A 14,221-nucleotide genomic window follows, 5' to 3' on the forward strand; every position below is an offset into this window, starting at 1 on the left:
AAATTTAAATTTATAATGAGAAAATATAAACGTGTTGTTGGCTCAAAAAAAAAGAAATATGGTGATTATACAAAACAGTCACTTGTTAATGCTCTCGAGCAGATTAAAGAAGGCATGTCAGTTCGTAAAGCTGCAAACACGTTCAACATTCCGAAGTCAACCTTAAATCGAAAATTTAAAGGCCTTCAAATGAAGCCACAAGGTGGACAAACGTGCCTCACAAATGCAGAAGAAGTATTGATTGCAAATCATCTGATCGTGGTTGCTGAATGGGGATTTCCATTTTCAAAGTTAGATCTTCGTCTCTTGGTCAAATCTTATTTGGACAAGTCTGGTCGAAGTATCAAAAAATTTAAAGGAAATCTTCCTGGCGAGGAATGGGCTAAAAGCTTTTTAAAGCGCCATAGAAATGTGATTCGTCAGCGTTTGTGTCAAAACATTAAAACCAAGCGTGCTGAAATGCATAAAGAAGACTTTGAAAAGTACTTTGAAAACTTGAAAGAAGTTGTGAATGATGTTCCACCAGAAAACATTTTAAATTATGATGAAACGAATCTTTCTGATGATCCTGGGCAAGAAAAACTTATTTTCAAACGTGGGAAGAAGTATCCTGAGCGGGTAATGAACTATTCCAAAGGAAGTACCAGTGTAATGTTCTGTGGATCTGCCAATGGTGAGTTACTTCCAGTTTATGTTGTGTATAAAGCAATTCACATGTGGAACACTTGGACAACTGGAGGTCCAAAGGGTGCTCGATATAATCGTTCTAAGAGTGGTTGGTTCGATGCTATCTCATTTGATGACTGGTTTCGTACTATTGTCCTACCATGGGCGCGACAGAAGGAGGGAAAAAAGGTTGTTATTGGTGACAACCTGTCCAGCCATTTTTCAATTGATGTTATCCGTTTGTGTGAAGACCACAATATCTCGTTCGTGTGTTTGGTTCCAAATAGTACGCATTTGTCCCAGCCACTCGATGTTGCTTTTTATGCACCATTAAAACGTAAGTGGCGGAAAATATTAAAGTTCTGGAAATTGAAAAATCAATTCTTGTCAAGCATTCCAAAGGATTCATTCCCTCGACTGTTAAAAGACTTAACAGAATCACTGAATACTGATAACCTTATATCCGGATTCCAAGCATGTGGTATCTACCCATTTAACCCTGAAGCATTGATCTCGAAATTGCCACAGAGTGAACCTTCTACATCTGCCAGTGCCAGCAACATCTCCTCAGCTATACTAGATCAGCTGAAAATCATGCACAGTCCAGTTGAAAACAAAAAACCTGAGAGAAGGAAAAAGGTTACAGTAGACCCTGGAAAAAGTTACAGTGTGGATGACTTTCTTGAAAGTGAGGACAAAGATGCATCTCAAGATTCTGACGAGAATGATTCTGAGTCTGAAGATTCGGAGTCTGAAGATTCTGAGTCTGAAAATTCTTTGGATGAATCAGACAAGTCAAGCATTGATGATGAGCCTGCTGAGTTAACACTAAAGCAATTAGCGCCACATGAAATATCTGTTGGACAGTGGGTTAAAGTTCTATATGAAGAGGAAGTGTTTGTTGGAAAAGTCCTTAAAAAGGCTGGAGGGGAAAGCATGGTCCAGTGCCTTGAAAAGCCCTATGGTATAAGGGAACCACAAAATCTTGAAAGAGAAAAAGATGCAGTGTTTTATGCAAGTATTTATGAATGTGATGTCACACCTCAATTAAAAAAAGCTGGACGAGGCTGGAAATATAGCTATTAACATAGGTGGAACACAACAAAAAAAATTAAGTTGTTTTTGAGAAACTGTGTTTTTATGTTATTTAAGAATCTAACTTAACATTTGATGAACAAATGCAAGACATTTTTGGGAAAGTAAAAATGAACTTTTAGCTACCGTACCATATGTACTATGTTTGCAATTTACTGCAAAACCAGTTTAAACTAAGTATTATAAACTATTGCATGGTTTGGTTTTAAATAAGATGAACTAATTCTCATTGTCTTTTCAATTACACATGCTATAAATATTTTTGCTTCATGTTTAAAAGAAAACAGTTTGAAATACAGAGATTTGCATTATTATAGATTGCTACATTTGAAAAATTAACATTTTGCTCCATTTTTGAGAATTGCATTGGAATTTTATTTGTCTTACTGAAAGGATTTAAGTGTCTCAAATCACCCCACCCAAGTCCCAATTGGCCTACTATGATTTCAGACTAATTTTCTTAGTATTAAACATTGTGTCCCAAATCACCCCAACATGAGGTTGATTGGGACAAGGCAGTTTTTTTCAAAAAAAGCCTAATTCATACTACATGAGTAATTACTGAATATGGTGTTGTAAACTGTAGTAAGAGACCTTAATTATGACATATAATGAGCCCTGTTTGAAAATTATCTGAGTAGATTTTACTAAAAATGCTTAAAAATTGTCCCAATTCACCCCAGTTGACGGTATTAAATTATTAATTGCTATCACACCAAATGGAGCCATTTCATGGTTATCCCCATGTTATGGTGGCAGAACAAGTGATGTGTTCATTGTAAGAGACTCAGGATTTTTAGAACTACTTGATCCTTACAATACCGTTATGGCGGACCGAGGGTTCAAAATAAAGTTGGACCTCACAATGAAGAGATGCTATTTAGCAATCCCTCCAAGTGCAGCTAAAGGAAATCAAATGATCTCAGATGAAGTCGCTGTTACAAGTAAAGTTGCAAAATTTTTGTTGAAAAAGCAACAGCAAGAGTTAAATGGTTCCAAATCTTATCTACTGAACTTAATTTGTTGGAGCTGTCATTGGTTGATGACATCCTAATAACTTGTTTGGCATTAGTAAACTTATTTCCACCTCTACAGGCAGAATAAATTTTGACAATCGCTTGATGATTTTGGGTTGTTTAATATGTGTTAGAAATAAATAAATAAATGATATAACATTTTGATTACTGTAATGTTTTATTTGTGCATTACTATGTCTTATAATCAAAAATGGTAAACTACAGGGTGTATAAAAAAAAATGTCCCAAATGTAAAATCTTCGTTTTTCAGGATATTTTGCAGAATTTGGCCAATTTTTGTGTTCCTAGAGATAGTTAAGACTTATCTGGTATACCTAGGCCAAGTTTGGTTTTTCATGAACAAAATTATGTTACCGGGGGGGTGGTTTCTTTCCACTGATATTGAGAGGGCTTGCACGCGAAAATGTGAAGCTGAAATTGAGATATTATTTAGCTGTCTAAAAGTAGGAAAGCTTTTTAATAAACTGTCAAAGTTTCAGGAAAAATAATGCATACTGGGAGCAACGCACGACCCCTAAAAGTGGCAAATATTTCATTGCGCGCAGTGGATTAAATCCATCGTTGATTTTAGCGTGACCGATTTCATGCAAGGCTGGGCAAATGAATAAATTAAAGCGAGAAACTGAACACAAAAACAAAGCGATTTAATAACAAGACTTTTATTCGTGATGTTAATCCTCAACATTTCCACGATTTCTTTCAATGCAAACTGCGGCTCGTCTGAGCATGGTAAACACTGAACAGCGAACCATTTGTCTGTCCTGCCTCAAATTCTCCATTTCGTTCGAAATTCTTTCTTGCAAATCGCCTACGCTACCACCGGCAAATCTAGGCGAGTGGACAGACGAATGGTTCGCTGTTCAGTGTTTACTATGCGCTGACAAGCCACAGTTTGCTTAGAATGAAATGGTGGACATGCTGAGGATTAACATCATGAATAAATCGCTTTGTTTTTGTGTTCAGTTTCTCGCTTTAATTTATTCATTTTCCCAACCTTGCATGAGATCGGTCACGCTAAAATCAACAATGCATTTAATCCACTGCGCGCAGTGAAATATTTGTCACCTTTAGGGGTCGCGCGTTGCTCCCAGTATGCATTATTTTTCCTGAAACTTTGACAGTTTATTAAAAAGCTTTCCTACTTTTAGACAGCTAAATAATATCTCAATTTCAGCTTCACATTTTCGCGCGCAAGCCCTCTCAATATCAATGAAAGAAACCACCCCCCCAGTAACATAATTTTGTTAATGAAAAACCAAACTTGGCCTAGGTATACCAGATAAGTCTTAACTATCTCTAGGAACACAAAAATTTGCCAAATTCTGCAAAATATCCTGAAAAACGAAAATTTTACATTTGGGACATTTTTTTGATACACCCTGTATTAATTCAAAAAAGAGCTAAAAACCAACTTCAAAAGGAGTTGTTATGGATAAGAAATATAAAAAAACTTTGTCAGAGACTAACTAAATGTTCTTGATCTACATGGCAAGGACAACATCAGAAAGGAATTAATGTGCAATAGGTGTGCCCCATAAATGTGTTTTTGAATTTATTTTTGAATGTTGCAAGTTTCATCTTGTTGAACTATTTTGTACTTGTGTATAAAATAAAATTTAATGTCTACATTTCCAAAAGTTAATGTTTTTATTTCTGGTTTCTCTAAAAGTATTATTTGACTATTTTTCTGTTGTTTGAGCATAGTATAAATTATGTTCCAGGACATAACAGGTGAAATTGCATACAAACATTACACAATTAAAGTACATTGGATACCCAGTATTGAAATGACATCTTTTATTTATAATAAAAATCACACTACAACTTATTTAATACTTACAATCATGGATAAATAAAGTCTTTTAATTATCCATGTTACAATATAATGTAAAACAATTGTCATTACCAATGTTGCCAAGTCAGTTTTCCTAAAAATCCCAATATAGCTTCCAAAAAATCGCAAGATTCCCTATTTTCCCCCCAAAAAATCCCAACATTTTTTTCATTAGTTCTCAGGTCCCCTCATTAGGGGAAGTGTTAAGCCATGCACTAACCGAAGCCTGGCACTACCCTAGAAGTATCATAATTACAATTACCATAACAATCGATCACATTTTAAAACAATCAATACCATCATTACAATTACATTAACAATCGATACCATCCTCCTTCCCAGGTTTTTCGTGTACTGCGCGTAGTACATGAAAAACCTGGGAACGAGGATGCAAAAAGGATGCAAAGGATACCTTTTGCTAATCATTCAGAGGTGGTTTAGTTAAATTTGAGTAATGACCATAGAAATAAATCAAATAACATTTATGAATCAACGCATCGAGAGTAGCACTAGACATCCTGTTTCTAGTCTTGTTCTTAAAATAATTCATCTTAGAGAAGATGCGTTCTACTTCTGCATTGGAATACGGTAAAGAGTAAAGACTTAATGCGAGTTGCTACAGATTCCCAAAACGCATTTCTCCAGCTGCGTCTTTGTACCCGTTGATTAGATTCCAGAATTTAATCCTTGGTCGTGTCCTCTGGAATGTCCAGCAATTTGAGCTGACGGATTTCCTTGTTTAGACTGTCGACATCCTTTACAATATTTTGAAAGCGAGTTGCCAAGCGTGTCAGCTCCTGGACTTTCAGAACTTCGTCAGGTGAAATGCTTGCCATATCCTGAAAGACAGTGACATTGCTTGGTAGTCTCATCTGGACTTGTTCAGCTGCTTCTACCAGAAATGCAAAACATCGCTTCCTAACTTCTGCTACAGCTTGCTGTGGAACCTTTAGTCGTTCAGCATTACTAATAAATGCATATCCAAGATGGGCGCAGCTAGCGGGCATCAGGTCATTCTTGAAATTTTAGAAGAAGAGGTCTCTTCTGTTTACCTTCTCAAGCTTCGATGGAATGACGATACGTTGTAAAAGCGAGTAGAAGAAATTCATCAAGTCAGTACCAAGACGTACAACATCAGCATCAGCTAGCTCGAATAGCTTATTTATTCTTGAAAAATCCTTCAAGGTCCCCTCCATGAAAATCAGGTAAATATAATTTTTGTTGTCTTCATACATGCTGAAAATTTTTCTGGCGGTGTAGCATTTAATTTCAGAGCTGGCTATCTGGAAGCATAGCTTCAAGGCATCCCATTGATCAATTATTCTTTGTATGCACTCGTACCTGCTCATCTATCTAGTTGCACTGAGTTGGAGCAGCTTCAATGGTATCTCATTGGTGATGCATTTGTGCAGCTCACGGTACTGGAGTAATCATGGAAATAATATAGGTAGACTTTGCGTTGGACACGCTACATGACCACAGTAATTGTTAAAGATGTTGATTTAACAGTCAATAGCTGTTCCCCCTTTCCCCCTAACACACAATGTTGATTGAAATCATCCCAATGTGATATCACACACCTACCAACATTGTTCAAGAGGGAAGGGGGGGATTTTATTATGTAGTAGAGAAGTCTACGAATTAATTTCCATGATTGTCTAAATTTCGTAAAAAAATTAAGCAGGGATCTTGCCCTCTTTATTATTGTTTGAGTGAATAAACTCTAATATTTAGTATAATAGCACGAGCGCTGTTCATGAATATAAGCATTACGGATGTTGTATGATAAATTTCAAGCAATATACAGTATATATCGGATAATTTACTAAAAAAACTTACATTGTATTCGGGTGCGGACGTTTCTTCACAGGAAGAGTTTCTACAGTAAAAGCGTTTATGTAGTTAGCGATTTGGTATTCTGCCTTTCCTTTTGCTTGTTTACAATAACTCGACTTGTATGTAAATACGCACTCCCGACATGTTTAGGAGTTAATAATTAACAGAACAATACATTGATTGGAGGGAGGGATTCCGAGGAAATTTTAAATTTCTTACTGTTATAAAAGACCATTGCACATGATGGCTGAGAGTAAAGATAAAAAAAATTGCGTTAAGCCAAGAAGAAGCTACCTTATAACTTACAGCCAAGCGGATTTGCTTAAATTTCCAACGCATGAATCATTTGCGTTCGCTGTTGTGAGTGCTTTCACCTAAGAGCGAAGTAAAGTTAAACCAGAATACTGGGCATGTTGTCTGGAGCAACATTCAGATAACGGTTTTCATTATCACCTGGCATTAAAGCTTACAGGTCCAAAGAAATGGCTATAGTGCAAGCGATCGCTGCAAAGGAAGAATGGAGTGGTAGTGAACTCCTCGGATCACGATGGGTACTATACTGCGTACAAATATATTCGCAAGAATGATGCGAATGTTTACCACAGCCCAAATCATCCCAACCTAGACGAGGTCGGATCACCCAAGACGAAGAACTGCCTGAGTGCGTATCGTAAAAAGCGCACGGACAGACAAGTAGCCACGATGAGCGAAAGCGACAAAGAGCATCTAAGTGACCAACCTGAGCAAAAAAAGAGAAAACTCTCGAATATAGACGTGTCTGAATTCATCCAGAAACATGATATTCGTGATCAAACGTCTTTACTCGCAATTGCAAATGACCAGAGAAAGGATGGCAAGAAAGATTTGGCATGTTTTGTTTTATCGCGTTCCCTCAAAAACCTCGATGAGTTGATCAAACAAACCTGGAGAATGCAAGAGGCAACTGCTGTTTTGACTCGCCGGAAAGCGTCCCGGATGCAGTTGATACGCGAGGCAGCTTCTGGTAATTGTGTCGATAAATGTGATGGGTTGTGGCTAAGGTGTGCTGAAGAAGTCTTGGTTAACAACAAGGTGCATCCAATCTTGTTCGCAAGCTCCTATACGAGATTTGCTAACGCTCGGTAGAGGAAAATACCGCAATGTGATGATCATCGACGCGACAAACTGTGGGAAGACATTCTTGTTCAGACCTCTCGAGCTGATATTCAACACCTTTTCCAACCCTGCCGCAGACAAATATGCTTGGGTTGGAGCAGAGAAAGCAGAGATAATTTGGCTGAACGACTTTCGCTGGACGAGAGAACTGATAGAGTGGAAGAGCTTGCTTCTATTGCTGGAAGGAGATCGTGTAAATCTACCTGCCCCTAAGAATCACTTTGCGACAGATGTCTGCGTCGATAGTGACGTCCCGATATTTGCAACGTCCAAAGATGTTATCAAATACCGAGGCTCGTACAATGCCGAAGATAAGAGTGAAAATGATATGATGGCATCACGATGGAAAGTCTTTCGTTTCACACGCAGTATCCACAGAAACAACAAAAGAAAATCATTCTGTGCCCACATTGTTTTGCTAAGCTTGTTCTTCAGGGAGAAATCAATTGAGCAAGTTTACATGAACTGAACTTAAAATATAATACACAGACAGAATGGTAATTTTAAGACCTCGAACTGGATAAATTATTAGAGTTGTGTATTATAATCAATATCTAATGGTTTTCAATTCCAGAACAAGTTACCTCATGTTACTGCACATGTTACTGCACCTGTTACTGTAAATTTAGTATGATTTACTATAAATTCCAACATGTTACTACATGTTACTGCTACTTTTCTAAAATTAAATACGTATGACTTTATTAAAATTAGCAGTAACATGTAGTAACATGTTGATAAATGAAGTAAAATATACTACATTTACGGTAACATGTACGGTAACAAGTGCAGTAACATGTGGTAACTTGTGCAATAAGCTAGTAATACGCTCCTGTTCTATCGTCCGTTGTTTTAAGTTCTATATTTGATTATATATATTGCATTTGGACCGTGTTCAAACTACATAACACACTATTCCGTGGTGTTTATCTAAAAATTAATTCGATATGTATATATCTGATGATTTTAGTATTTGATTCTTTGACCATGACCTTGAGCAACTGCAGTTATTCGTTTCTCCATGCTGTCGATTATTTTGTCTATCTCATTTGAACTAAAGTTCTGCATAGTTTCGCTAACGTGCAAAGAAAACTCTTCAATACTCTCCTTCGTAATTTTTTTCTCTATGGCTTCATTGTTCAATTTTACACAGACTGAGTGAAAAAATTCTTGATGGGGTTGAGATCTGGGCTTCGAGCAGGTATCCTGAACACTTTTGCACCCACTTTCTCTATCGCGCGCATTGCTATCTTCGAGTTTTGCCGCGGACATCTGTCCATTAAGAAAAGCTTGCCCTTTGGATTTGCCGAGTTTCGATAAGCTCGCTTGAAAGAACGCTTCAAAATTGCTGCAAATTTTGCGCCTGTGATTGTGCCTTTCCACTGCTCACAAACAACAACTCCCTTGCCATAAGCTATCGCTACCATAACATTAACATTTGTAGAGCCTTCCTTTTTCCCTTTTGCTGTACATCTGAAGGTTAATCCCTCCCCGCGTTTTCTCCACTGTCGAGCGCCTGGTGCACAAGCTTGATCATGGGGATTACTCTTATACTCAAACCCCTTGCCATCCAAATATAAAGAGATACCCTTATTCCAAAACTCCTGGCTTAATTTTTTCCGTCTAACTTTTTGGCAGAACTTTTTTCTGGATTTTAAATCCACTGCATGCAGCAAACCCTTTGATCTGAGATAGTGGTAACCTGCTTTACTCAAAACGTTTCTAATCGTCCTATTGCTAACATGACTGACACCACTTTCTAATTGTACATGTTTTGAGGTAAAATTTCCTAATTCTTCTCGCAGTTTTGGAATGGTTCGGATAATACTTCTCTCATCTTGAGTAGATAATTTCTTTGGTCTAACTTTGTTCATTTTTCTCTTATCAAAAATTAAGTGGCTTTTTGCATGCTTATATATTGCCGCCTTTGAGTATTGTGGGAACATATGCAACAACGACTTTCCTCGGATATTTGATAGCTGATATGCAGCTCTGATCTATGCAGAATGCTCATGGGAAATTCTATTCGCTATCTTAAAAAATAGTAAATCAGCCTGCTCAACCAAGGCACTCATATTGCCAGGTAAAATTATCAATGAAAAAGCACAATAAATAAGAGATTTCCCTGAAATTTAGATTCATAAGCCATCAAACTATACTCTGCATGATGCTTTATAGTGACATTTTAACATAAAACAATCTGAATATTTTAAAACTTGTGCTTGCCTAAGACTGGAATGTATAGTAATTACACACTGATTTGTCTCTCATATCACCACCCCCCTGTTCACAAATTTACACCCCCCCCCCACGTGAAATGATCTAAAACATGCAATGTTTTACCAGCAAACAAGTAAAATACATAACAAGTCGAGAATGGAGTAAGGCATAGCAAATGGCAACATCCCTTTAAGGCGAAAATTTTACTAAGTTCTATATTCTGTTGGTACAATCATGAAAATAATATAGGTAGACTTTGCATTGGACACGCTACATGACCAGTAATTGTTAAAGATGTTGATTTAACAGTCAATAGCTGTTCCCCCTTTCCCCCTAACACAAAATGTTGATTGAAATCATCCCAATGTGATATCACACACCTACCAACATTGTTCAACGGGGAAGGGGGGTATTTTATTATGTAGTAGAGAAGTCTACGAATTAATTTCCATGATTGTGGCTTGTCTTGACACGATTTGATCGACCATAAGAGCGTTTAATGGGAAAATTACGATAACTATTGTTTCTGGCCATACGGCAGAAACATTGCTTTTCTTCGCTTTAACAAAGTCCAATAAAGGTGGCAAAAGCTGCTATATCAGCCAGGGTGCATTCCATGTAAACGCCACGCAAGAGGTTTTAAAATACTCTATTTTTTTACGCCAACACACGTGAAGTCTACCGCCAGCTGATGATAAATGGAATGTAGTCATGTAGGTAATCATCAGGTAGTGACCCGGTTTATTACTTTGAAATCATGATATTAAAGAAAGCAAGTCACTTGATAATCATTATTTAACTATATATAAATATCGACAAACGTGCTGCGTAAATAAACATTGTATAGTTGAATATGTTTTAGCGTAAGAAGTTAGAAACATTTTCATGATTCATAGTTGATGTTTGGTAATGGACTTATAAAATTAGGAGATATACAAGAGCGCCGCAGTGCTTTTACGCCAACAGCCGAGCAATGGCGAATTTGTACGCCGTTACACCAAAAGGAGTAAAACTCCACGCCGAAGATATTCAAATCTGTGTACATGGAATGCACCCTGGTATATCAGAGATTTTCCAAACGCCGTTGGTAGGATGGCGATTACATCTCTTCCATTAATATAACGAAAATGTCTTTTTGTTCCTTTTTTAATCTTATTAGTCTTGGTTAGTGAAAAAATTATAGCTTCTTGAAGCAAGGTTTCATCAAATATACATGCATTTGCATTCTTTGCGTTCGCCATGTTTTCTTATATTTTAGCCTAATTCTATTCTATGCGTATCCCAGGGCCTATGTGGAGAGCAACGGAGCTAGACCCTGGGGACGAGGATGTTAAACAACATAATAATAATAAACATTTCAAAACTTAGAAAACTAACAACATTCTTGTTTTTTTAGTGTGTTTGTGGGGGAATTAGCCTCGTTCTTATCACAACTTTTAAACTTTTAATGACAATGTTTAATCACAATAAAAAAATTTATGGCGGATTCTTACAGTATGTTCATAAGTTTGCAGACTGTTCGGACACGCGAGTCCTGCGCGTAACAAAATTTTAACAGTAAAGCTGCTTTGTACCCAGGCGCACATGAACGAACTTCAGTAATGCACAGATGGGTGTAAATGGATTATATAGCGCCTAGGTACTAGGCAGACACCAAAAATTAACAAAATATATTAACTATAACAGTTTCCAACATGTCTTTTAGTTCTGTCAACACATAAGAGTGACCTATTTATCTTTGCACTTTATTGTGGTAACTATAATTTGTTCATTGTACAAAAGGGTTCCTTCAACAGTTAAAAGGAATTCCATCATCTCATCCTTGCTCAGTCTGCGGAACTGTTTGACAATGGCATCTGTGGATTCTTGGAGATAAAGATCATGTAATTCTTCTAATTTTTCATGGAAGATTGTGAGAGAAACTTTTTCACTGGCATTGTTAATAAATAATGCTTTTGCAATGGTTTTTGGTTTGCTAGCAGACTTAGTTGGCTACATCCACAACTGGAATATCGCAAAAGTTTTCCTTCATTCAGATTGGCAATGGTTCCGCTGCATTTTTTGCAAGAAAGATATGTTGATATTTTCTCTATGCAGTCAGCAGGGCAGGACACTTTCTTGGCTTCATGCTGGACTAGCTGTTTATCTTGTTTCTGCACAACGATTTCGGAAATGGTAATTACGGAATCTCTGGTTAATGTGATGTAAGGAACATCCTTGTAGCTGCTTTTTGCCATATTTGTTATTTTGAGTTCACTGTTTCTTCTGGGCCTTGGAACGTAACCCGACCAAGAATGTCAAACTTGGAAGATGGGTTGGAAAGAATATGAGCAACAGTTGCTTCTATGGATTCTTCTTTTTCAACTTTCATGATGTCGAAGGTGATTTCGTCAGCTGACGGATCTGAGATCTTGGTGCGCTTGTTGATTTGTACCTCATTTTTTTGGGTACATGGATTTTTTCGTATCCGACAGTTTGCGATCCTTTACTGGTGAAGATGATTCACACTTTGTCTGCATTTCTTTCTTTTTTTCTGAGCAAAGCAAATGCCTCGTAGGATTTCATTTTTCGTTTGGAGGGTCATGTCAAAAAAATAGTTATTAATTTGACTTTTCTTTGTTGGGGATATGTTGTGGAGATAACGAAGGTTACAAATGTATTTGCTATAAATTGTTAACAAATAAAAACGAATTACACAAAGGCTAAGATCAAACTAGCATTAATCTTAAGGTAATCTTTAGGTAGGATTTAAGTATTAAGATGCCAGACATTCTTTTTGATAAGCATGTCAGGCACTAGACCCAGGTTTGCTAAGGGGGCCAGGGGGGGGGGATTTGCCATGGACTCCCAATCAAATAGTGGCTGCTAATTTGAAGGGGTAAGAAATTCTGCATCTCTATAGGCAAAATAACTGCTACCGTATGAAATACTTACTATCGGAAGTCATCTGTTCCTTGTGTTGGATTGAAGGCTTAGAACTTTCTGGAATGAAAGTAAATTAGATTAAAATAAGAAATTTTACAAGAGTTTCTGAATTTGTCATTCTACTATACAATGAAACATGTTAAAACGTTTAGATATACTCACTTTGAGAAGAGGCCATTTTGATGATTGCATGAAATAATAAGGTAACAAAAAGGTAGGGCAAGTTTAAAAGCTTGGGAGGGAAGGATGGGAAAAATTCAAAGAGATTTTTACAAGGGGCACAACAAGGATTCATCACAAATTTAACAATGAATTGTACTGCTTCGCCGATTGAGAGTACTGAGTTATATATTCAGTACTACAAATCATTCTAAATGTATTTACTACAACAAACACTGTATCGAAAAAAGAAAACAAGAAAAAATAATACTTACTCCGCTTGGGATACTTCTTATTAACTCTTCCTCGTGCAATGCCAAAAAAATGCCAAAAAAGAAAGCCAAAATGTGTTCTTTGATAATTGAGTCAATGACGCTCCTTGAGTCACAACGTTGGGCCAATGGTGCATCTGTTGGCAGGTCAGCGCCCTTGCACGTAAACTCATAACTTTTCAAACTTTTGCAACTTTCAACGTTCAAATATTTCAAAAATTCGAAATGCATACTGATCAAAAGCATAATCTTAAATAACTTTATAGGAAAGACTAATCACAATTACAATTGCAGTGTAATGTTAATGGCATCATGATCTGAATAATACACATTGATGACATAATCCTTAATGATTTGGAACGATCCTGGTTTTATGTTCAAATGGTCTAATAAGCTTCCCGAAGAAATAAATTTAGTTTTTTTTTACAAGTTGACAGAAATCCAAAGACTGCATTAAAGACTTCAGTTGTTGGACCTGGTTGTAGTTGAGGTAATTAATATTAAAGTCACCAAGAACTATGTCGACGCAATTAGTATTAAAGTGCCTATATCACTTGTGGGATCTTTACGGATTTGAATAGGGCTTGAAAAATTTGTTTATAAGTTCTACAGCCTTTTTTGATGTAATTAAATAGTTTCGAAAATACGTCGGTTGGGGGGGACTGGGACTCAGGAATGATTTGCAAACACGCCGTCTTTTATAATATGTTAATGAAGAGTTTCACTGGCGATATAGTTTGCGCTTTTCAAGAAAAAAAATGTGGGAACGGTGCATTGTGTATGGCTGTAGCAACTGGACGAGTTTTTCTCAAAATATTTTACGTTATTGGAAGATCGAAGTAAAATTACAATCGATTATATTATGTTTGACAAGAACTCGGTTCCCGAGTCTCAGGCCCCCGAGCACGACGGAAATTTAGGCAAATCGTCATGTTTATATGTAAATATTTCCGAAACTATTTAACTATATCAAAAAGGGTTGTAGAACTTATAAACTAATTTTTTCAAGCTCTATTTAAATC

At 36.8% G+C, this 14,221-nt stretch overlaps 1 protein-coding gene across 1 annotated transcript; it reads left to right on the forward strand.

The window, feature by feature from the left end:
- Positions 1 to 15: 15 nt before the first annotated feature.
- LOC114533205 lies at positions 16 to 1,752 on the forward strand. The gene has a single exon (XM_028554705.1). The coding sequence runs from the start codon at positions 16 to 18 to the stop codon at positions 1,750 to 1,752; it is 1,737 nt and encodes a 578-aa protein (XP_028410506.1).
- The last annotated feature ends 12,469 nt before the right edge of the window (positions 1,753 to 14,221 follow it).

Source organism: Dendronephthya gigantea, unplaced genomic scaffold (genome assembly GCF_004324835.1).
Source record: "Dendronephthya gigantea isolate DGI-Jeju-01 unplaced genomic scaffold, DenGig_1.0 000087F, whole genome shotgun sequence".
NCBI classification, from domain to species: domain Eukaryota; kingdom Metazoa; phylum Cnidaria; class Anthozoa; order Malacalcyonacea; family Nephtheidae; genus Dendronephthya; species Dendronephthya gigantea.

What these genes read in the sequence shown, in the direction of transcription:
- LOC114533205 (XM_028554705.1), top strand. Translation starts at nt 16, where the DNA reads ATGAGAAAATATAAACGTGTTGTTGGCTCAAAAAAAAAGAAATATGGT.